Source organism: Hemitrygon akajei, chromosome 10 (assembly GCF_048418815.1).
Source record: "Hemitrygon akajei chromosome 10, sHemAka1.3, whole genome shotgun sequence".
NCBI classification, from domain to species: domain Eukaryota; kingdom Metazoa; phylum Chordata; class Chondrichthyes; order Myliobatiformes; family Dasyatidae; genus Hemitrygon; species Hemitrygon akajei.
The window spans coordinates 177,051,003-177,077,455 of record NC_133133.1 but is presented as its reverse complement, the minus strand read 5'-3'; the positions used below and the strand labels follow the sequence as shown (position 1 = coordinate 177,077,455).

General features: G+C 42.7%; 1 protein-coding gene across 3 annotated transcripts in view; it reads right to left on the bottom strand.

The window, feature by feature from the left end:
* Positions 1-4,880: 4,880 nt before the first annotated feature.
* Positions 4,881-26,453, bottom strand: part of ric8b (RIC8 guanine nucleotide exchange factor B) — a 133,002-nt gene continuing 111,429 nt past the window's right edge. For all 3 annotated transcript variants that reach the window (XM_073059811.1, XM_073059810.1, XM_073059809.1), the window contains 2 exons: positions 24,303-24,422; positions 4,881-6,444 (listed from right to left, as the gene is read on the bottom strand). In XM_073059811.1, the coding sequence (XP_072915912.1) occupies positions 6,324-6,444; positions 24,303-24,422 (241 nt within the window). In that variant the 3' untranslated portion in view covers positions 4,881-6,323. The remainder of the gene's footprint in view (positions 6,445-24,302; positions 24,423-26,453) is intronic.

Sequence of the window (26,453 nt, the reverse complement as noted above, 5' to 3'; positions counted from 1 at the left end):
GGTCACCTCACTATAGGAAGGATGTAGAAACCATGGAAAGGGTGTACAGGAGATTTACAAGGATGTTGCCTGGTTTGGGGGGCATATCTTATGAGAATAGGTTGAGTGAACTTGACCTTTTCTCCTTGGATCGACAGAGGAAGAAAGGTGTTTAAGATGGTGAGAGGCATTGATCGTGTGAATAGTCAGAGGCTTTTCCCCAGGGCTAGCACGCGAGGGCACAGTTTTAAGGTGCTTGGAAGTAGGTACAGAGGAGATGTCAAGGGTAAGTTTTTTTACACAGAGCAGTGAGTGTGTGGAATGGCTGCCGGCAACGGTGGTGGAGGCGGATATGATAGGGACTCCTGGGCATATATATAGAGCTCAGAAAAATAGAGGGCTATGGGTAACCCTAGGTAATTTGTCAGGTAAGGACATGTTTGGTACAGCTTTGTGGGCCAAAGGGCCTGTATTGTGCTGTAGGTTTTCTATGTTTTTATACCCTCCCTCACACTCACATCCCTCCTACACCATCCCCTTGCAGATGGCACCACTACCTTCATCTTCCTCATTCCTTGGATCCTCCCGGAATCCAACACAGGGTAGAGATACTAAAGGAGGCCATTCAGTCCATCTGCTGTCAAGCACTGATTGTACCTCCTCTGCAAGTGAGTGCTAGAGGATGTCTGTGGTGTGGATGGAGGAGTTTAAATCAGAGGACACCCTCTGGGTGAAGGGTGAGTATTGGGTGGGTGGGTGGGTGTACGTCTGAGATAGGGGTGGAGGATGTGAGGGTTTAATCAGAAGACCCTGTCCTGGTGAAGATCAGCTATGCCGGTTTCGACCTCCTCACTCCTAGACTCGTGCTGGTGTTTGGGACCTTTAGTGCTGGAACTAATTTTGATCAAACAATCCATTCACACTGATGGATGTTCCTGTTCACGGCTTTCAAACGTGAACAAAAGATAACAAAAGATTTGATATCCAGGAGTTACCTTCCCCTCAGACCCAGGGGACAGCTCTTCCCCAACCCCGTCCTTTGGCTGATTTCCTGAAAGTAACATCGCTGGTAGACAGTGGTGAAGAAGGCTTTGGCATTCTTCTTCAGTGACCTGAGTGTGGACATTAAAGATGTTATATTGCAAAGCGTTGGTGAGGATGGAGTTGGAATATTGCATTCAGTTTCAGCCATCTTGCTGTAGGGAAGATGTCATGAAGTTGGTAAGATTGCTGAGGAGTTTCATGAGGGGTTCCCCAGCCCATGTTGGGAATTCCTGGTGGGAGAGGTCAGGATTTTATTCCTTGGAGGGATGACCATATAGAGATGGATACCTCTCACCTCCCCCCCAGATCTATCTATCAACCACAAACTGGGTCAGTTAACTACCTAACCTGCATGTGTTGGGATATGAGTAGAAACCAGAGCTCCTGCAAGAAACCCAAGTGGTCACGGAAGAATGTAGAAACTTCACACTGACAGTGGCAGAGGGTGGGATCGAACCTGTGTCACCAGAGCTGGAGGAAAGGGGCAGGAATGGAGCCACCATTGAGCACATATGCAAGGAGCGTTGTCGCAGGAAATCAGCAACCATCAAGGACCCCCACCACCTCTCTTCTCACTGCTGCCATCAGGCGCCACACTGCAGCTTCAAGAACAGTCATTAGTCCTCAACATCAGGCTCTTGAACCAAAGGGGATAACCTCAGCTGCCCCTTCACTGATATGTTCCCACAATCTATGGACTGACTTTCCATGTTCTCGTTGTTTATTGGTAATTTATTTATTATTATTTTGCTTGCTCTTTTGTTGTTTCTTTGTATTTTCTGTGAATACCTGCAAGAAAATGAATCAGGGTTGTGTATGGTGTCATATATGTACTTTGATAATAAATTTACTTTGAACTTTGAGTGAGTCCAGTGTAGACTGAACTAGAAGAAAGTAGACACAGGAGTGACATTGGAGTTGGATTAAAGAGGGGAAGAAGTAAAGAGGAGTGGAGCAGGGAAGTCAGAATGTCTTCACAGAGAGAGGATAGTTACCAGTGGGGACATTAACTTAATTTCTGAGAATCCCCAAATGACAGAAGGAAATCTCCCACTGCTGAGGTATGGTGGTTTCTGGTGCGAGTTTTTGAGGCTGATGACAGAAGGAGTGGCACACTGTCAGTCCATGGAGACAGGGATAATAAATCAGTCATAATGGAATGGCAGTGCAGACTCGATGAGCCGAGTGGCTTAACTCTGCTCCTATGTCTCATGTCTTATGGATGATGAGGAGCCGAGGAGACAGATTAGCCAGGCAGAAATCAGATTTAACACCAGCAACTCCCACTGTGACAATGCAGGGTGGAAATCACAAAGTCCCATTTAATCTCTTACCAACTCCTTCAGGAGATTTACTTGTCATTAATGAACAATCAGGGAGATTTCAGCTTCATAATTCAACAAAACTGCCCTGGATCTGGCAACAGGAGGTGAACTCTCCCAGCACACAATCACTTATGTACTTCACCCTCAACTTGGGTATGACCCTCAACATTCTGTATCCCCCTTTCTCTCCCATCCCTCCTACTCCCTCCCTGGCCTATTTTTGTTTAATCTTGATGTTTTATGGTCTAATTAAGCCATTCAGCCCATCACATCTGCTCTGCTATTCGATCATGGCTGATTTACTATCCCTCTCAATCCATTCCTCCTGCCTTCTCCCCATAATCTTTGACAACCTTACTCATCAAGAACCTATCAAACTCCATTTTAAATACACCCAATGACTTGGTCTCCACAGCCATCCATGGTAATGAATTCCACAGATTTGTCACCTTCTGGCTGAAGAAATTCCTCCTTATCTCGGTTCTAAAGGAATGTCCCCCTGTTCTGAGTCTCTGCCCTCTGGTCCTAGACTCCCCCACTAAAGGAACATCCTCTCCACGCCTACTCTATCTTGGCCTTTTTAATATTCAATAGAGTTCAATGAGATCCCAGATATATTTAAAGCAGAAGTTGATAGGTTCTTGATTAGTAAGGGGATCAAAGTTTTGAGGAGAAGGCGTTCAGAAAGATAAGCAATCAGCCATGATGGAGTGGCAAATTAGACTTGATGGACCAAATGCCTATTTCTGCTCCTAAGTCATATGCTCTCTGCCCTCCTTTTCATAGCAATGGAGAGGGTGGAAAGAAGATTTACTAGGATATTGGTTGAAGGAGAAGATGTGGTGATATGGGATGATGGATTGGAGGGTGGGGGAGTGAAAAGAGAAAGGGAACAGAGGTGGAATCGTTACCTGAAACTGACGAGTTCCGTATTCATGACACAAGGCTGCAGATAAGCCAGGTGGAATATGAGTTGTTTCGGGGGTTGGGGGGGGGGGGAGATAATCCTTGACCAGGGGTTTTAGGGAAAGGGAAGGGACCAGATCAAACCCCTCGAGTCCCAGAATGAACTCCCACCATTGATATTTTGAAAATGTTTGTGATTTGGAGGAATATTTATTCCTTATGTGAAGGAAAATGTGGCTACTGGTAACCCAGACTCCATTTCACAAGTGGCCCATAGACACCCCTTCCCCAAGGTCACCCAAAGCCTATCCTAATGCTTCCCTCAGTTGGGGCTGCTGGGTGAAGGGATGTCACTGTTCAGAGCCCAAGCTATGAAAGACAGGTCAATGGATGAACAGAAGCAGATTGTTAAACTGTTGTCCCATCAGTCAGCAGCAATTTATCCTAGATGGAATTTATTCCATGATAGAATCCCACTTTCTAGTTGGGATAAATTCCTGCATAAGGAATGGACCTCCTCTTATGGCTGGGAAGCTGCTAACTGTCTTGAGGCTAATTAGGATAGATAAATCCCCAGGGCCTGACAAGGTGTTGCCTCTGACCTTGTGGGAGACAAATGCAGAGATTGCAGGGGTCCTAGAGGAGGTATTTAAAACAATCTGAGCCATGGGTGAGGTGCCAGAGGATTAGAGGACAGCTAATGTTGTTCTGTTGTGTAAGAAAGGCTCCAAGAATAATCAGAAAAATGACCGGTCAGTGAGCTTGACATCAGTCTGGGTAAATTATTGGAAGGTATTCGAAGCAATCTCTTGTATATGTATTTGGATAGACAGGGCCTTTTAGGGATAGTCAATATAACTATGCATGCAGTAGGTCATGTCTAATCAATTACCAAGAACGTTGATGAAGGCCTTCCTAAAGTCTATTTGACAAAGTCCTGTATGGGAGGCTGGTCCAAAAGGTTAAGTTGCTTGGCACTCCAAATGAAGTTGCCAACTGGATTCAACTTTGGCTTTTCTGGGCAGAGTGGACAGTGAGAAAGGCTATCAAAGCTTGGAAAGTGATCTGGACCAGCTGAGAAAATGGTCTGAAAAATAGTAGATGGAGCTTAATGCACCCAAGTGTGAGATGTGTTTTTAGAGGGATCTTGGGGTCCAAGTGCACAGCTCTCTGCAAGTGGCTATACAGGCTGACAGGGGGATAAAGAAGGGGTATCCCACGTTTGTCTTTATTAGTTGAGGAATTGAGTTCAAATGTCACGAAATTAAACAGAACATAGCAATACAGAACAGAATGGGCCTGGGTGTAGAAATGTCTTGTCTCAAAAGGAGCTGAATCTCTGGAATTCTGTTTCTCTGACAGTGGGGGAGGTTGGATCACTGGATATATTGAAGATGGTGACGGATAAGTATTTGAAAGTTTGAGGAACTGAAGGTGATGGGAAACTGATGGAGAGTTGAAGCCAGTGTAACTGATCAGATACTGAAGATTGCAGAAGGTTTGATGGACCCAGACCCAGTGAACTATTCCTGTCCCCATTTTCATGTGACTCATCTGTATTAAATCTTTAATTACAACACAAGTTCATGAGGACTTTGTTTCTCAATCAACTCTGGCAGGCCAATCTACATTCAATAATCACTTTATTGATTTATAATAGCACAGGGTGAAGGAGGCCAAATTCACAAAACCTTACTTAATTATCACAAGCTAGAAAAGTGTTTAAAGTTTCATACACAAGTTTTCTATTTCCACTAGTTGCAAATTTCATACAAAGGCATGACTTACAACAGCCAGTGATTAAGGTTGACAGCGAAAGGAAATCACCCATGGATAATTGTGTTGTGATCTGTCATTATAGAATCCTCAACCTTTTGCCAGGCAAATCCGCAAATCCTTGAGAGGACTTTCATTCTGAAGTAATGATTTTTCATGTTTAATTGTACGATAAGACGTGTAAGACGTTGTTTTCTCTGTCATTTTCATCTTTTACTTTTTCAGAAAACTAATTACAAGAAACGTAATTTCTCACCTTTAAAATGTTAACAATCATGTATTTTAAAATTAAAGAGTTTTTAGGCTTAACCTTGGTCTAACCCATGAGCCATTGCTTCCCATTTTCTAGAAGCTTGTTAATATTACAAAGTTTATGAGCTGATTTTAAAGCATGCCTAATATCGTATGCTGCTGGAAGTATGAATACATGTGCATGCACAAACTCTCAGTGCACATTTTTCATTAACACTAACACTGCATTCTTTGTTGGCCATTATACATACATTTGATTTGTCAAACCTCCCATCTCTGAAACACACAATTAATCTGTTTACTTAATTAAATTTAAACCCATCCTTTAGTGTGGGGAACACCAGAGAAGATGTAGGCTTCCCCTACTGAGCCACACATCACCAAAAAGCAGGCACAGACCTGCTCCTCAGTCTCACTGTATACTTCACTGCTGTTTGCTCTATGTTTCCTTCGACTATTCTCTCAGGACAGCCATAGACCTCAAAAGTATCGCGCATTAGACCAAAACGTGATTAACAACAGAACCAAAAATAAATTAATGCAACACAATCGTAGAACCTTTTGAGTATGCAAAATGGCTGCTGTTTCTCTAAATGAAATGCTTTTGCTATTATGAATCAGCTACAACAAATTCTGAAACATCAATGTAAATTTGAATTATTTCTTACAGTTTAGATGGTTTAGAGCTTAGGAAATCAGTTAAGTGTACAGAGTTGTGGTTCTGGTTTTGAAGCATCAAATACAACATCAATTCCTATTGGTTCCCCAGCCTCAATCAGGGACACCATTCCTTCTGTCACAACATGTTGGCCTCTGCACACTGTTCACATTACTGGTTATGGACTTTGGCAATATTTGGAATCATGGTACAACTGGGCCTGTGGACAAGAGGAGTCTTTGCTTGTTCTGTTCAGTTGGTGCCAGCATTGAAGAAGTGATCTAATGTACTATCTGCATTTTAGGTTGAAACTTTGTGTTTGGTCTAGGTATCCATCAAGTACCTCCCGAACTGGCAGAATCGGAGAAAGGAAGCCTCTGTTGCTACTCGTCCTGATCAGAATCTGATGTGGAATCATGGTCACTGGTGAACTCATTAGCCGCTTCCTCTAACGGACCCATCGTTCCATCCGGCCTCACTCTCATCGGCTTAATTATCTCCTCCCTGAGAATACAAATCATATCCCATTGAAGGGTGATGAGTGGCAGCTTCCGTCACTGCTGTCAACTGATAAAAAGGCCAAAATATCTCTAACACACAAATCTCCATTAGACCCAGTAAACCAATTAAAGTCTAAAGCAAGATCCAACCCTAATGAATCTAGAACAGGATGCTGAACCATTGTCTCAGAGAGTGCAACCACCTCCCCACCCCCATGCACACCCTACTGCCCCACATCCCCTGCCACGTTTGAAAGCAACTCATTAAATGCATTCAAATAAGCAAATTTATTTAATTTTGGTAAATAGAGCGATCGTGCTCAACACGAATCCTGAGTCAACTCCAATGCCTCTCAAGCACAGGCAAGCTGATTCTGATTGGCATGCCTCATCCTGGACTCCCTTTGTTTAGGAAAGTTTAATTATAAAATTGTCAGTCAGTTTAATCTCTTCAAAGGAACTTTGTGCCTCTTCCCAGCTAATCCAATTACATCTACCCAGTGCACTGCGGGCTGATCTAACCATGATTTTCTAATCAAAAGCAGGAACTGCACCTGCATAAATACAACCCAAACTCCAGGAAAACTTCCAATGCCTCGGAGAATTATGGATTAAATTATTAAATACAGATTCACACCCATTCGGGAATTTTCAGTTTTCAGATGATCATCATGTATGTAGTCATTCCTCCAAATCTAGCATAGAGATTAGAACCTGCAGGTAGACTTTGGTGTCGTCCAGCTCCTCATGCTCTGCAGACCATGAACTGCTTCTCTTCTCCTGTACATGCTGTCTACCCAAACTGTCCCAAAACCACAAACTGTTGTAATGATGTAGGTCTCAAAGAAAGGGAGAATCACTCAGCAACACTCCAGCCCCAACATCCCAATCCCATTGTTCACCCCTTCCCCGAGGAACTTCAGTCCACCCATCAGCCCACATTCTATCCAACAGCAAGGATTATCAAACATTACAGGTGGAAGTTGGTTTGATAATAAATTTACTTTGAACTTTGATCTTTGATCTTGTCCTTGCAACATGGTCAGCCACACTCAAGACCCAAAACCAGTGTACACAGGTAAAGGGATTTGGCCCCTTGAACTCTGCCCACCCCTCTATTAGTTCATCAGACCAGTGTACACAAGTAATGGGTATTCAGCCCCTTGAACTCTGCCCACCCTCTATTCATCAGACCAGTGTACACAAGTAATGGGTATTCAGCCCCTCGAACTCTGCCCACCCCTCTATTAGACCATAAGACATAGGAGCAGAATTAGGCCATTCAGCCAATTGAGTCTGCTCCACCATTCCATCCTGGCTGATCCTGGATCCCACATACACTTGCCTTCTCGCCACATCCTTTGATGCCCTGACCAGTCAGGAAACGATCAACCTCCTCCTTAAATATACTCACGGACTTGGCCTCCACCGCAGTCTTCCACAGATTCACTACTCTCTGGCTAAAAAATTCCTCCTTACCTCTGTTACCAGAGGTCACCACTCAAATTTGAGGCTGTGGCCTCTAGTTCTGGATATCCCCAGCATAGGAAATATCCTCTCCACATCCACTCTGTCTAGTCCTTTCAACATGTGGTAGTTTTCAATGAGATCCCCCCTCAAACCTCAGCATAAATAGGACAGTGTCTCACACTCCAGTAGAATGGACCTCAAACCTCAGCTTCAGTGGGATGGTGTCTCACACCCCAGCAGGACAGACCTCAAACCTCAGTCTCAGAGGGATGGTGTCTCACATCCTGGTAGGATGAACCTCAAACCTTTCATAAACTCCTTTTTATTTTTTGACTAGAATCACAACAGCCTTTGTACACCACGGTTCCTGTACCCTACCATCCTTTCCCTGTTTCATTGGAATGTACCTATGCAGAGAACCATGCAAAAAGCCCTGTATTGAACAACCAGCTGGAGCAGCTGAGAAGTGAAACGATTGTGTTGACGCATTCGGGAGAACCAATTTCCAGCAATGTTAGAGGTAGTAGAGTTAGAACAGTGGTGTCTGCGAGGCTCCTGAACTGGCAGGGATACTAACACTGTAGAGGATTCAGCGTATCTGTGTTTGTGGGAAGTCGTGCTTGACAATTTTTGAGAGATTTTTGAAGAGGTAACCAAAAAGGTAGATGAGGACTTTAGCAAGGCCTTCAATATGCCAACCACATGGCAGGCTGGTCTGGAAGGTTAAGTCCCAAGGAATCCAGGGAGAGCCAGTTAGGTGGAATCAAGCTAGCTTGGAGGTAGAAAGCAGAGGGTGGTGGTGAAGCTTGTTTCTCAGAATGGGGGGCTGGTGACTTATGGTGTGCTGCAGGGATCGGTATCGGATGTTGAGACACTTGTTGTTTATTATCTATGAAGTTATTTTGATGCAAGATGGTGCTGGTGACCTACAGCCATGTTTTGCAGGCAGCTCACAAAACTGCTACTCTACTAGATATATTTCCTCTGAACTGTGACCGCTACAGTCCATAGCCTGTAATTTCCCTTTACGGGATGTACTTTTGAACCATCTGAACAAACTGGCAATTTTGACATCTCCTGTGAGATTCAGTGAACTAGACACTTGAGAACGCAGGTACAGCCGGGATGGCCATCACTGGGGAAGGAGACTGTGTCAATGCCTAAATGCGGAAGATAACCTTGTGCTCGGCTCCATTTCTCCACGCCGATTGAAGCATCAAGTACGATTAAAATCATTTGAGGCCAAGACAGAAAAATGAACAGGTGTCTGCCTGCGTTTCACTGTCTCCCTCTCTTCTTGCTACTGCCATTGGCCAGGAGGTGCAGAAGTCTTGGGTTCCATACCACCAGGTTTGGGAGTGGTTGTTGCCCTGCTGCCATCAGGCTCCTGTACAGGCTTCACTCATCTCAGTGCTGAACTAACTTTGAAGCCTATGGACTCACTTTTGGGGACTCTGCAGCTCATGTTCTGTGTGTTATTTATGTGTGCTTTTTAAACAATTTGCCTAATGTCTCTTTTGCAAATTGAATGTGTGACTGTCTTTGTTGTGTGTGTATTTTTTATGGATTCTATTGTGTTTCTTTATTTTGTGCTGCCTGTATGAAGATGAATCACAAGATTGTATATGGTATACATACTTTGATAATAAACTTGAAATCTGAATGCTCAAGGCCTGATCAGTAAGTTAGTGGATAACATGAAATTTGGGGGGTGTTATTGATAGCTAATCTTAAGATTACAAGGGGATCTTGATCAGTTAAGGATTGGCAAATGGAAATCATCAAGTATGAGGTAGTGTATTTTGGAAAGTCAATCCAGTGTAGGATATGCCATTAATGGCAGGGCATTGGGGAATGTAATGAAACAGAGGCACTTCAGAGTATAACTGCAGAGTTCATTGAAAGCGGTGTCGCAGGTAGACAAAGTGGTGAAGAAGACTTTAACCATGCTGGCCTTCATCTGTCAGGGAATTAAAGGAAAAAAAATCATCCATGATGGAGCAGACTTGATGGGCTGAATGGCCTAATTCTGCTCCTATGTCTTATGGGATTTGGGAGAAACTAGTTGAGGAATATGGACACCTAACTGCTGAGAGAATCACAGGCTCAATGCCAAACATCACCTTTCGTGGAAAAGAGGACTCAATTAAAAAATAGTTTTATTTTAGTCCTCCAGCTTCCGCAGTTCATTGTTTTTGCATCAATTATGCAGCTGGCTGTGTGCATTCCTGTCTGGGGCTGTGGGTCTCCTGAGATGCTCCATTACTGATCTTTGCATAACTATTTAGCCTGATTATAACTGGGAGTCAGTCCTTTTGTACAACAATCTTTCCGGCCGTTGTGTGTTCATCGGAAAATATACCTGGAATTAATTACACCTTGCCAAGTGAACAAAGCTGAATAGCTGTTGCCCTGGGTAAACCTTCTGTTAGCATAGGACCGACTTGTACATCTTTCTCTAATTGAGTGCCACATTATAGTTCTAATCTTTTCATGAGGCACTAAATGTGAGGGATGAGCTCTGCAGACAGAGAAATTCAAAGCTTTACTGTTACCTTCAATGGGCTGTTAATTAAACTAATGATTTTAATGAGAGTGGTTGGTAGCAGCACTGGCTGAGCTACATTCGTTCAGCTCCAACCTTTGTGCAGGCTTCTGTCTGGTTCAGCTCTGATAATTGGCCGATACTCATTTCCACAGATTCCTAACCTCTGGGATAGGTTGGCAAGGAATCAGAACTGCACCACTGAGTCAAGAGGTAATATGTAAAAAAGACACTGCAAAAATGCTATTTTATGTCTAACTGAGGCAACACACCCAAGGGATCTCCTACCCTCTCTCTCATTACTAGCTCTTTTCTTTCAGAACATTTGATTCTCTTGAACATTAAAAAAATACATCTTGAAATTGTTTACAAACCCTTATTGAAAATAAAGAAACAGATAAAAGTAATCACCACGAAAGTGTAAAGAGAGGCTGTGAACCAATTAACGTTCAGCACACTTTCACTTTCTAGATTTTTTTATATGCAAGTTATGATGTTAAGTTCAAATTTTACTGCCCTCCCCTTTTCACTTGCTTGATGTGGGAGGAGGCCATTCAGCCCATTCTGTTCATGCCAGCTCTCCACAGAGAAATGTCCTCTGTCCTATTCTCTTTCCTTACTCCTTGCTATCTATTCTCCCTTGCCTGCCTGCAGACTCTCTTTTTGACAGTTACAGTGGCCACCAGCCACTGGTGTAGGGGAAACCAGAGCACCCACAGAAACTCAAGCACAGCCGAACAGAGAGTGTGTCAGCTCCCAACAGGAGGCACCCAAGGGCAGGATTGAACTGGGTTCCGACTTCTGCTTCAAGAGCCTGATAGTTAAGATATAATAACTGTTTCTGAACCTGGTGGTGTGGGTCCTGAGGCTACACTATCTCCTTCCTGATGGCTTCACCATTCTCCGCAAAGACAGGACAGCTCAGTCTTTAAAAAGGCAGAAGAAGAGTAGTATGCTTTATGATTAAAAACAAGAGAAAATCTGCAGATGCTGGAAATCCAAGCAATGCACAGAAAATGCTGGAGGAACTCAGCAGGCCAGGTAGCTTCTATGGAAAAAAGTACAGGTCTTGCCAAAGGGTCTTGGCCCGAAACATCAACTGTACTTTTTTCCATAGATGCTGCCTGGCCTGCTGTTCCGGCAGCATTTTGTGTGTGCTGCTGTGCTTTATGATTAACTCATCATGGTGCACAGACATAGCAATTCTGTTTCAGTCCTGCTCACCCAACCTCGAATATCTAGTGGGAACTTATAAGCTACAACAATAAATAGTGCAAAAGAGGATTAGTTTGGTAGTGTTCATGGGTTCATGGCAGAGGGGAAGCAACAGTTCCTTTTACCCCCTCAACCATCAGTTCTTGAACCAGAGAACTCAGCACACCACCGAAATGTTCCCTCAACCTATGGACTTACTTTCAAAGACTCTCATGTTCTCGATATTTATTGCTTATTTATTCTTCTTTAATCATGTGGCTTTATCAGAAATACATTTGGAATGGCAGGGTTAACTTAAAAGGAGTGAGCACACATGTAAACATATTAGAATTGTATTCCCAGGGATGTAGAAGGTTACGGGATGCTTTGATTAAAGTTTTCACAGATCTTAAGGGGAAATTATACCAACTATTTCCAATATCAGGTGCCAAGGTATTGTAGCAGTTAGCACGATGTTATTATAGCCCTGAGAATTGGAGTTCGGAGTTTAATTCCGTCATCATCTGTAAGAAGTCTCTATAGGTCCGCACCTTGGAATGTGTGTGTTTTCCCCCAGGTTCTCTGATTTCCACCCACAGTCCAAAGATATACCAGGATGGTTAACTGGTTATCGGGTGATTAGGTTACGGTTAATCAGGGTTGTTGGGGGTTGCTGAGGCAGTATGGCTTGAAGGGTTGGAAGTGCCTATTCTATGCAAAATAAATAGATATTCACAAATTTCTGCAGATGTACAGTGGTATTCTGACTGGTTGCATCACCATCTGGTACAGAGGCTCCAGTGCACACACAGGGCCACAAGAGACTTCAGCGGTTTGCAGGCTCAGCCAGCTCCATTATGGACATACCCTTCCCCACCGTCAAGGACATCTTCAAGAGGTGGTGCTTCAAGAAGGTGACATCCGTCACTAAGGACCCTCACTGTCCAGTTCATGCCCTCTTCTCATTGTTACCATCAGGGAGGAGGGTACAGGAGCTTGAAGATCCACACTCAACATTTTAGGAACAGTTTATTCCCTCCACCATCAGATCTTTCAAAGGCTCATGAACAATACCTATTTCTCTTTTGCACTATTTATTGTAACTGATACTAATTTATTCTGTCTGCACTGTACTGCTGCCACAAAACAATTAATTTCGTGACTTGTGTCATTGCTAATAAACTGGATTCTAGTTTGTGTCTTGGAGCCCAGGTCAAAAACCGGATCCAGTTTCTGGAATGAAGTTACAAACAATGACTGCATATAACCAATGGCAGAGATGTGGACAGGTCAGATATTAGTTTTAGTTTTAAATCTGAAGTCAACATATTTGTTTAAACAATATAACAAGGTCTGGATGCACAGGGTTAGATCACTGAACAGCCAGGATCTCAAGGAATGCTGCAAGGTGTGGGGTCTTGTTCACCTGCCCCTATCTCCCTGTTTGTTCCTTGGCCTCCATCCAAGTCCCAAATATTCCTTAAATTTAAGTATTTATTCAGTGATGTGGATTTCCATGACAAAGAGATGCAGCTTCTTTAGAATCAGAATCAGTTTTCAGTAAGGTAATGTTCATGAGTTCATTGTTCATTCAGAAATTCAGCAAAGGGAAGAAATTGTTCCTGAAATGTTAAGGGTGTGTCTTCAGGCTCCTATATCCTCCTTGATGGTAGCAATGAGAAGAGGGCATGTCCTGGGTGATGGGGTCCTTAATGATACAGATTTCCATGACAAAGATATGCAGCATCTTTAACTATTTTGTAATCTTATTATATCATTTAGATGTTTCAGTGGAATTTTCTTCACCAAAGAATGGAAGTGACAGAAAAATAAACAATCTGGGCATAACTCTGAGAACCCAAAACCTATTGTACACTAATAATTTAAAATCACATTAAAACAGGTGTCTCATACTGAGTTGAAATGTTTGTCATCCTGACTGCTGTACTGCTGCCCAGGGTCTGCTACAGCAGCTGTATCCCCATGAGTTCTACAGCACACTGCCTTTGCAGGGTCTAATCAATATAAACAAGGCAGTCTGAATGATTCCTTATCGCCAGACATCTGTCCATTTTTCAAAAATCATGACCACAAACTTGAGTCATTAATTTCAAGAAGGTTAATCAGATATTAGTTTTTAAAACTAGTTAGTAGAAGCAGAGGCTTGACATCTCCTCTACTCTCGCCATGATACTCTCACCTGCATCTCACTCTGATCTTCATTCTGCCTCTATCACTCTGGCTGATTTACTATCCCTCTCAACTTCTCCTGCCTTCTCCATGTAACTTTGATGCCAAGACTAATCAAGAACCTATCAATTTCTGCTTTAAATATGCCCAGTGACTTGGCCTCCAGCATGACCAGTGGCAATGAATTCCAGATTCACCACTCTCTGGCTAACAAAATTCTTTCTCATTTCTGTTCTAAAGCTATGTCTTATTCTGAGGCTGTGGCCTCTGGTCCTAGACTCCCCATTGGAAACGTCCTCTCCAACATCATCCACTCTGTGTACGCCTTTTAATATTTAGTAGGTTGCAATGAGACCACCCCCTCCAGCCAGTACAGGCTCAAAGCCATCAAATCCCTTTCATTCCCAGGATCATTTTGCTATTGATTACTATTCTACTCTGACAGCAGGAATACAGTACATACTTTTCACCAGTGAAAAGTATTATTAATAGTTGGACCCTAAGAAATTCTGTGGAACAGAGGGACCTAGGTCCACATTGGTGAGGATTCCTATAGCTGTGGCTCAGATAGAGAAGGTGACAGAAAGCAGCTGGAGAAAGGTGCTTTCATGAGCCAGCGCAGAGAATGCAAGCGTGGGGAGGTTATGGAGTAACGTTATAAAATATGAAGTGAATCGTAGCTGGAGGACTGTGTACAGTTCTGGTCACCACACTGTAGGAAGGATGTGACTGCACTGGAGACAATACAGAGAAGATTCACCAGGGTAGTGATTGTGGTGGAGGGCTTCAGCTATGAAGGGAGATGGGATATTTGCCCTTGGACCAGGGATAGCTAAGGGAAGGACCTTAATGAAGTGAGCAAAAACGGGCATACAGTAAATAGGGTAGATGGTGAGAAACATTTCTTCTTATCAGAGGTATCTACAATATAAATAGTGGGAATAGTTGAAATGTAAGGAGTAGGAGACTGAGAGGAGAATTAAGGGAGAATTTTTTCACCCATCTTCTGCCCTTCCCTCATTCAAAGTCAAATTTAAAATTAAAACTCACTCAGGTTTCCACAATATGACTGGCCATGCACAAAGCCCTGCTGTCTAATCTTTGTCTTTCCAAATGCAAATAACTCCTGTCTCAGAATCCCTTCCAATAACTAATTCTCTAGTGATGCTAGGCTCACAGACCTGCCGTTCCCTGGCTTATACCTGCTGCCCTGTTTAAATTAAGGTACACCATTAGCAATTCTCCAGACTTCAGACCTCATCTGTGGCAAACAAAGATACAAAAATCTTGTCAGGTCCCCTTGTTTCCCATAATATCCCAGTATACACCTGTTTAGGCCTCAGGCATTTAAACACCTTTATGCATTTCTGGATCTGTACACCTCCTCCTTTGTGATGTTGAATTGCTCCAGAATATCACCTCCCTTCAACTCACAAGCCTCCACACCCTTTTCCACAGTAAGTATAGATGAGAAGTATTTATTTACGTTTCCATGGTTACACATATAGAACACCACATTGAATCTTGTGGCTACCCTTTTATTATTAACATAATTAGAGCATTTGTTAGGATTCTCCTCTATCCTACCTCCTAAGGATATCTCATGGCCCCTTTTTACCCTCCTGATATCCTTTGTAAGTGTACTTCTACATCTCTGATACACTTTGAGGGCTTTGCTTGATCCCAGCTGCCTAAACCTGATAAAAACCTACATTTTCCTGACCAAAGCCTAATATCCAAAGTGATTAATGGTTCCCTACTCCAGCCTGCCTTCCCCTTCAATCCAGCAGGTAAAAGCTGTGCAAATAATGCTAAAACAGTGACTTGGGCAAGGCTGCATACCTGAGCAATCCCTCTCCTATTTTTTTTAAAAGCCACCCACTTACCAAACACTTCTTGCAAACAACCTGAAATCTTGAGATTTCCAGCTGATGTTATCAAAATTAACATTCCAGGACTTTAACTTGAGGACCAGCCCTATAGTTTTCCTATGACTATCTTGAAACTAATAGAAATATGGTCACCAGTCCCAAAGTTCTCCCCCACCAACGCATCAACCATTTTCCCTGCCTCATTTAGACTATAAGACATAGGAGCAGAATTAGGCCATTTGATCCATCAACTCTGCTCCACCATTCCACCATGGCTGATTTACTATCCCTCTCAACCCCATTGTCCAACCTTCTCTCCATAACCTTTGATACTCATAATAATCAAGAACCTATCAACTTCCACTTTAAATATACCCAATGATTTGGCTTCCACAGCCATCTGTGGCAATAAATTCCACAGATTTACCACCCTATGGCTAAAGAAATTGCTCCTGATTTCTGTTCTAAAGGGATGTCCTTGTATTCTAAAGTAGTGCTCCCTGGTCCATGGCTCTCTCACTATAGGAAACATCCTCTCCACATCCACTCTGTCAAGAACTTTCAATATTCAATAGGTTTCAATGAGATGCCCCCTTGTTCTTCTAAACTCCAGCAAGTACAGGCCCAGAGCCATCAAACGCTCCTCATCATGTTATCCTTTTCATTCCTGAGATCATTCTCGTGAACCTCCTTTGGACTTCCGCAATGCTAGCACATCCTTCCTTAGATAAATGGCCCCAAAACTGCTCACAATGCTCCAAATATGATCTGACCAATGCTTTATAAAGCCTCAGCATGACATCATTTTCGGAGGAAGTCATAGAGTCATAGAGAAGTACAGCACAAAAACAAGCCCTTGGGTCCATCTCATCCATGCTGAAACAATTTAAACTGCCTGCTCCCAACAACCTGCACCTTTCATAGCCCTACTATGAACGTACCTATCCAAACTTCTCTTAAACATTGAAATCAAGCTTGTATTGACCATTTGTGCTGGCAGCTCATTCCACACTCTCACGACCCTCAGTGAAGAAGTTTCCGTAACATTCTCCTTAAATATTACACCTTTCACCCAGCCTCAGTGGAAAAGGCCCGTTTGTATTTACCCTATCTGTATCCCTCATAATTTTGTATATCTCTATCAAAGCTCCTCTCATTTTCAAAGTCCTAAAGAATATAGTCATATCTTTTGAATCTTTCCTTATAACTCAGGTCCTCCAGACGAGACAACATCTGTGTAAATTTTCTCTGCACTCTTCCAATCTTATTTACGTCTTTCCTGGAGGTAGGTAACCAAAACTGCACACAATACTCCAAATTAGGCCTCACCAAAGCCTTGTACAACTGCAACATAGCATCCTATCTTCCATACCCAATACATTGATTTGTGAAGGCCAATGTGCCAAAAAGCTTTCTTTATGGCCCTTATCTACCTGTGACACAACTTTCAATGAATTATGAACCTGTATTCCCAGATCCTTTGTTCTACCTCATTCCCCAGTGCCCTACTGTTCACTGTGTAAGACCTACCCGGGTTGGTCCTATCGAAGTGCAAAACCTCACACTGTCTGTATCAAGTTCATTCTGCCATTTTACAGCCCACTTTTCCAGTTGATGCAGATCCTTCTGCAAGCCATGATAGTCTTCCTCATTGTCCACTACACCCCCAAACTTAGTGTTACCCCCAAATTTGCTGATTTAATTAACCACATTTATCATCCAGATCATTGATAAAGATGACGAACAACAAAGGACCCAGCACTGATCCCTGCGGCACACCATTGTCACAGGCCTCCAATCAGAGAGGCAACCCTCTACTACCACTCTTTGGCTTATCCCACAAATCCAGTGACAAATGCAAATTATTACCTCATCCCGAATGTTGAGTGAATGAATCTTCTTGACCAACCACCAATGTGCAACCTTGTCAAATGTCTTGCTAAAGTCCATGTAATCAATATTCACTGCCTTGCCTTCATCCATTTTTCTGGTAAATCCCTCAAAAAAATCTCTATAAGATTGGTTAGACATGACCTACCACACACAAAGCCATGCTGATTATCCTTAATCAGTCCATGTCTATCCAAAAACTTATATATCCAGTCTCTTAGAATACCTTCCTATAACTTTCCCACAACTGATGTCAGATTAACTGGCCTACAACTTCCAGGTTTCTGTTCAGAGGCATTTTTAAACAATAGATCAACATTGGCTATCATCTAATCCTCTGGTACCTCTCTTATTGCTAAGGATGTTTTAAATATCTCTGCTAGAGTCCTGGCAATTTCTGTACTTGCCTCTTGTTGGTTCCAAGGGAACACCTTATCAGGCCCTGATGATTTATACACCCTGATTTGCTTCAAGGTGGGTGGCAAAGACCTTCTCTGTAATCTATATAGGGTCCATGAAGTTGATGCCACTTTGCCTCACTTCTATAGACTCTGTATCTATCTCCCGAGTAAATATAGATGCGAAGAAGGCATTGAAAATCTCCCCTATCTTTTTGGCCCCACGCATAGATTAACATTCCATATAACAATTACAGCACGGAAACAGGCCATCTCGGCCCTTCTAGTCTGTGCTGAACGCTTACTCTCACCTAGTCCCACTGATCCGCACTCAGACCATAACCCTCCATTCCTTTCATGTCCATATATCTATCCAATTTTGCCTTAAATGATAATACCGAACCTGCCTCTACCACTTCTACTGGAAGCTCATTCCACACAGCTACCACTCTTTGAGTAAAGAAATTCCCTTTCATGTTACCCTTAAACTTTTGCCCCCTAAGTCTCAACTCATATCCTCTTGTTTGAATCTCCCTACTCTCAATGGAAAAAGCCTATCCACGTCAACTCTATTTATCCCCCTCATAATTTTAAGTACCTCTATCAAGTCCCCCCTCAACCTTCAACGCTCCAAAGAATAAAGACCTAACTTGTTCAACCTTTCCCTGTAACTTAGGTGTTGAAACCCAGGTAACATTCTAGTAAATCTTCTCTGTACTCTCTCTATTTTGTTGACATCTTTCCTATAATTCGGTGACCAGAACTGTACACAATACTCCAAATTTGGCCTTACCAATGCCTTGTACAATTTTAACATTACATCCCAACTCCTATACTCAATGCTCTGATTTATAAAGGCTAGCATACCAGAAGCTTTCTTCACCACCCTATCCACATGAGATCCCACCTTCAGGGAACTATGCACCATTATTCCTAGATCACTCTGTTCTACTGCATTCTTCAATGCCCTACCATTTACCATGTATGACCTATTTGGATTATTCCTACCAAAATGTAGCACCTCACACTTAACAGCATTAAACTCCATCTGCCATCGCTCAGCTCACTCTTCTAACTGGCCTAAATCTCTCTGCAAACTTTGAAAACCTACTTCATTATCCACAATGCCACCTACCTTAGTATCATCTGCATACTTACTAACCCAATTTACCATCCCATCATCCAGATCATTAATGTAAATGACAAACAACATCGGACCCAGTACAGATCCCTGAGGTACAGCACTAGTCACAGGACTCCAACCTGACAAACAGTTATCCACCACTACTCTCTGGCATCTCCCATCCAGCCACTGTTCAATCCATTCTACTACTTTAATATTAATACCTAACGACTGAACCTTCCTAACCTTCCGTGCGGAACCTTGTCAAAGGCCTTATTGAAGTCCATATAGACAACATCCACTGCTTTACCCTCGTCAACTTTCCTCGTAACCTCTTCAAAAAATTCAATAAGATTTGTCAAACATGACCTTCCACGCACAAATCCATGCTGACTGTTCCTAATCAGACCCTGTCTATCCAGATAATTATATATACCATCTCTAAGAATACTTTCCATTAATTTACCCACCGCTGATGTCAAACTGACAGGCCGATAATTGCTAGGTTTACTCTTAGAACCCTTTTTAAACAATGGAACCACATTAGCAATACGCCGATCCTCTGGCACCATCCCCGTTTCTAATGACATTTGAAATATTTCTGTCAGAGCCCCTGCTATTTCTACACTAACTTCCCTCAAGGTCTTAGGGAATACCCTGTCAGGACCCGGAGATTTATCCACTTTTATATTCCTTAAAAGCGCCAGTACTTCCTCCTCTTTAATCGTCATAGTTTCCATAACTTCCCTACTTGTTTCCCTTACCTTACACAATTCAATATCCTTCTCCTTAGTGAATACTGAAGAAAAGAAATTATTCAAAATCTCCCCCATCTCTTTCAGCTCCACACATACCTGTCCACTCTGATTCTCTAAGGGACCAATTTTATCCCTCACTATCCTTTTGCTATTAATATAACTGTAGAAACCCTTCGGATTTATTTTCACCCACTTGCCACAGTAACCTCGTATCTTCTTTTCGCTTTTCTAATTTCTTTCTTAAGATTCTCCTTATATTCTTTATATTCCTTGAGCACCTCATTTACTCCATGCTGCCTATATTTATTGTAGATATCTCTCTTTTTCCTAACCAAGTTTCCAATATCCCTTGAAAACCATGGCTCTCTCAAACTTTTAACCTTTCCTTTCAACCTAACAGGAACATAAAGATTCTGTACCCTCAAAATTTCACCTTTAAATGACCTCCATTTCTCTATTACATCCTTCCCATAAAACAAATTATCCCAATCCACTCCTTCTAAATCCTTTCGCATCTCCTCAAAGTTAGCCTTTCTCAAATCAAAAATCTCAACCCTGGGTCCAGTCCTATCCTTCTCCATGATTATATTGAAACTAATGGTATTGTGATCACTGGACCCAAAGTGCTTCCCAACACATACCTCCATCACCTGACCTATTTCATTCCCTAACAGAAGATCCAACACTGCCCCTTCTCTAGTTGGTACCTCTATGTATTGCTGCAAAAAACTATCCTGCGCACATTTTACAAACTCCAAACCATCCATCCCTTTTACAGTATGGGCTTCCCAGTCTATGTGTGGAAAATTAAAATCTCCCACAATCACAATCTTGTGCTTACTACAAATATCTGCTATCTCCTTGCAAATTTGCTCCTCCAATTCTCGCTCCCCATTAGGTGGTCTATAATATACCCCTATAAGTGTTACTACACCTTTCCCATTCCTCAATTCCACCCAAATAGCCTCCCTAGACGAGCCCTCTAATCTATCCTGCCAGAGCACCGCTGTAATATTTTCTCTGACAAGCAATGCAACACCTCCCCCTCTTGTCCCTCCGATTCTATCACACCTGAAGCACAAAATCCAGGAATATTTAGTTGCCAATCACACCCCTCCTGCAACCATGTTTCACTAATAGCTACAACATCATATTTCCAGGTATCAATCCATGCTCTAAGTTCATCCACTCTTCTTACAATGCTCCTAGCATTAAAATAAATGCATTTAAGAAATTCTCCACCTCCTCCTCTTTGTTTATCTCTAACAGTACAAAGAACTTTTACAAAGAACTTTACTGTCTTCTGTTTCTTCCATCTCACATACATCTGTTCCTACACACTGGTTCCCCTCCCCCCTCGTATCTAGTTTAAATCCACTGGAGCCTCTCTAGCAAGCCTACCTGCAAGAATATTTGTCCCCCTCCAGTTCAGATGTAAACCGTCCCGCCAGAACAGGTCCCACCTTCCCTGGAAAACTGCCCAATTATCTATAAATCTGAAGCCCTCCCTCCTGCACCATGTCTTCAGCCACGTGTTGATCTGCACTATCTTACTATTTCTAAACTCACCTGCACGTGGCACTGGTAGCAATCCTGAGTTTGTTATCCTGGAGGTCCTGTCCTTTAACTTGGCACCTAGCTCCCTAAACTCACCTTCAGGACTTCTTCACTCTTCCTACCCACGTCACTGATCCCTACATGGACCATGACATCCGGCTGCTCTCCCTCCCTCTTGAGAATACTGAGAACTTGAACTGAGATATTGTGGACCCTGGCACCAGGGAGGCAACAGACCATCCAGGATTCTCGATCTCTTCCACAGAACCTCCTATCTGTCCCCCTAACTATCAAATCCCCTATCACTACTGCTCTCCTCTTTTTCCTCCTCCCCTTCTGAGCTGAGGGTCCAGTCTCGGTGCCAGAAACGCAACCACTGCAACTTGTCCCTGGTTGGTCGTCCCCACCATTCCGATCTTCCAGAGGACCAATTTTATCCCTTGCAATCCTTTTGCTTTTAGCATACCTGTAGAATTCCTTACAATTTGCCTTCACTTTGTCTGCTAGAGCAACTTCATGCTTCCATCTCATTCCCTAATAGCAGATCCAGTATCACACACATTTTCGTTGGGACTTTTCCATACTTATGAAGGAAACCTTCCTGAACACACTTGACAAACTCTATCCCATCTAGTTCTTTTACAGTATGGGATTCCCAGACAATATGTGGTAAGTTAAAATTACCTACTATAACATCCTCACAAAATGCTGGAGGAACTTAGTAGGCCAGGTTGCATCTATGGAAAACAGGACTCCTGCTGAAGGGTCTCAACCCAAAATGTTGATTATACTTTTTTCCATGGATGCTACCTGGCCTGCTGTGTTCCTCCAGCATTTTCTGTGTGTTGCTTGGATTTCCAGCATCTGCAGATTTTCTCTTGTTTACTACAACAACCTTATGTTTCTTGCAACAGTCTGTGATCTCTTTACAAATCTGTCCCTCTAAATCCCTAGGACTGTTGGGTTGACTGTAATATAACTCGATTAACATGGTCATACTTTTCTTATTTCCCAGTTTCACCCATAACACCTCACTAGTTGGTATCACTGACAGGGTACTACTGTGACATTTTCCCTGACTACCCCTCCTCCTTTAATCCTTCCTGCTATGTCACATCTAAACCAATGGAACTCTGGAATATTGAGCTGCCAGTTCTGCCCCTCCTGTAACCAGGTTTCATGAATGGCTATAAATCATAATTTCAGGTGTTGATCCATGCCCTAAGCTCATCCATCTTTTCTATGATACTTCTTGCATTGAAATATACACAGCTCAGGACACTAGTCAAACCATGCTCAACCTTTTAATTCCTGACTTTGTCTGAGGTCTTACCAACATCTGCCTCCACAACCTCTCCACTAACTGTTCTGGCACTTTGGTTCCCATCACCCTGCAACTCTAGTTTAAACCTCACCGTGCAGCATTAACAAATCTGGATATTAGATCCCTCCAGTTCAGGTGCAAACCACCCCTTCTGTACAGGTCCCACCTTCCCTGGAGGAGAGCCTGTTGATCCAAAAATCTTATGCCCTCCCTCCTACACTAACACCTTAACCACATATTAAACTGTATAATCTTCCTAGGTCTGGCCTCACTAGCTTGTGGCACGGGTAGCAATCCTGAGATCACAACACTGAAGATCCTGCCCTTTAACTTAGCACCTAACTCCCTGAACTCTTTATGTAGAACCTCATCACTCATCCTACCCATGTCATTGGTTCCTACATGGACCATAACCTCTGGCTGTTCACTCTCCCACTAAAGAATGCTGAGGCTTCAATCTGAGATGTCCTGGACCCTGGTAACCAGCAGGCAATGTACCATCCAGGAATCTCATTCTCACCCACAGAACCTCCTGTCCATTCCCCTGATGAATCCCCTATCATCACAGGTGTCTCTTCTCCCCAATTCACTTCTGAGTCACAGAGGCAAACTCAGTGTCGGAGACCCGACCACTGTGACTTTATTCTGTTCAGTCAACTCCTCCCCAACAGTACTCAAAGTGATATACCTATTGTTGAGAGGGATGGCCACAGCGGTACTCTGCACTGGCTTCTTAATACCTTTCCCCTTCCTGACTGTCACCCAGTTTCCTGTGTCCTGAACCTTGGGTGTAACTACCTCTCTCTATGTTCTATCTATCACCCCGTCAGCTTCCTGAATGATCCAGAGTTCATCTAGTTCCAGCTCCAACTCTTTAATGTGGATTGTTAGAAGCTGCAGCTGGATGCACTTCTCACAGTTGTAGTGGTCAGGGACACAGGAGGTCTCCCTGCCTTCCCACATCTCGCAAGAGGAGCTTTGCACTATCCTGTCTGACATCTCTACTGTCCCAGCTGAGCAGATATAAAGATGGGAAGGGAAAAAAATCTTAAACTTGAGCTTTTCTTTTCTTGGCTTTCTCGGACTGAAGTCTCTTCGCTGAAGCCTCAGGATCACCACTCCGACTCTGTTCACTCAGGCGATGGCTGTTGTGCTTGCTCCTGCCTTCCTTTAACTTGTTCTTGCTAATCAATCTCAAAGGTGGATTGGTTGCTGGTCAAATCTCAGTTACTCTGCTGTGAACCACTGCTCCCTTTTTCTACCCAGGCAGTGGACTTGAGTGAAGTCCCCTCCTCTCAAACATCTGATGTCTGGATAGGTCATTGGTCAAAGTTGAGTGTAGCCCCTTTTCCAGTACAGCAGTCTATATGTTGCCTGACAAAACCTTTCTGGATATACTTCAGAAATTCTATCCCCTTTAATCTTTTAGCACTAAGGCAGTGTGTGTCAATAGTTGAGAACTTAAAATCACGTACGATTACAATGCCCTAAATAAAAAACTGTAACAACAAAACGTAGTAACAATTTAAATTAGGGAAATACCTGGAAAGTTTGTCAAACATATTGACAAGTTTCATTGCTTCGTACTCTTTCTGCTCTTCTGTCATCCCAGCCATTGGATTGGGTATTGGTTCTTCTACATGGCCAGTGATGGGGTTAATACTGCAAACCAAATGTACAAACTGATATTAAGTACACAGAGACAGGTTAAAGTTAATTCTCTCAAATTAACAAAGAAACTTCAGGTTATTTGGAGAGTTAATTATGGTTTCAACTTTGCAACCATTTGCTAACACTAATCATTAGAGAAAGCTGAAGCTTCAGAGGATCCAAAATACATTTATTATCAAAGTATGTATAAATTACACAATCTTGAGATTTGTCTGCTTACAGTCAGCCACAAAGCAAGAAACCCAATGAAAAAAAGGACCAACACCCAATGTGCAGAGAAAAAGAATGACCACTTTCTTTCTGCTGTGTGCTTTGCAAATCACATAGTAGAGAGTGATAATTCCCTCATTACTGCCATAAAAATGTACCTTTTACAAACACTATAACAAAGTTCACTAAAAAGGTAGCCAACTTGGGAAATATTCAGCAAGTCAGGTAGTACCTCAGGAGAAAAAAAACAAAGTTTCTTCAGAGGTCAATGGCATTTCATCAAAACTTTTGAAAGGTAAAAAATCAATTATGTCAACTGTTTCTTTCTTTAATGATCCTGCCTAGTCCAGGGTAATATAGTGGTTAGTGTAAAACTTTACAGCACTGGCTGGAAGATCAGGTTTAATTCCCATCACTGTCTGTAAGGAGTTTGTACGCATGTTCTCCTTGTGACAAGTGTGGGTTTCCTCCCACATTCCAAAGGTGTACAGGTTAGTAGGTTAATTGGTCAGATAAGAGGGTGTAATTGGGCAGTGCTGGTTCATTAGTCCAGAAGGGCCTATTATTGTTCTGGATCACTTTTTAAAAAATGCCATATTGATGCAAGAAGCGTGCTGACATTTGCAAGCTGCCTAGCACCATCTTTGCTGATTTGATATGACACAAAACATATTTCAATGCATGTTTTTAATTTGTTCATGTGACAAATAGAGATAATCTCTTTATACACAACAATGATTGGGCTTATTTCAAACAATAACGAGGTGGCCTACAGGGAAGAAGTCATCTCTCTATCTAACACAGTGGTGTTAAGAAATTAACCTCTCCCTCAATGTTGCAAAAACAAAGCAGCTCCTTGTGGATTACAGGAGTAATGGAGATGGGCCAACCCCTAGTGACATCAATGAATCTGGGGTTGAGAGGGTAAACAGTTCCTCGGAATCCACATCACCAAGGATCTCACGTGGCCTGTACCTCCCTTAATCGCAGGACTCTGCAGAGTGGTGCGGTCAGCCACGCACATCTATAGTTGTGAGCTTCCCATGATTCAGGACATCTACAAGGTGTGTAAAAAGGGCCCGTAGGATCATTGGGGACCCAAGTCACCCCAAGCACAATCTATTCCAGCTGCTACCATCTGGGAAGCAGTACTGCAGCATAAAAGCCAGGACCAACGGGCTCCAGGTCAGCTTCTTCCACCAGGCCATCAGACTAATGAACTCATGCTGATTTGAGTGTTCTCTATATTACATTGACTGTTCTATTTATTACAAATTATTATGATTGCACATTTAGATGGAGACGCAACAAAGATTTTTACTCCTCATGTATGTGAAGAATGTAAGAAATAAAGTCAATTCAATTCAATTCAATATTTCTAGCATTTTGTGTTTTATTTCAGATTTCTGGCATCCATAGTATTTTCCTGTTGAAAGCTGACTTCCCAGGCTAGTGGGAGTGAAGAACATGGGGTGCACAGGACCAAACATAACAGCCCCAATTTTAATAAGTATCCCGTCTATGGCAGCTCATCCATTGGAGCAATCTGCAGGTTGCTACCCTTTTCACAGACTTTAGTCCTCCTTTAGCAGCCAATGTCATGCACCCCCCACTCAAAAGCACAAGAGATTCTACAGATGCTGGAAACCCAGTGCAACACACACAAAATGCTGGAGGAACTCAGCAGGTCAGTATTTATGGAAATGAATAAATAGTCAACTCCCAATCAAAACCAAAATTTACTCATTGTCCCTCTGCTGTTTGCTATCTGAAGTTTCACCTTCTCACTGTACCTCACTGGTAAACCAGTGT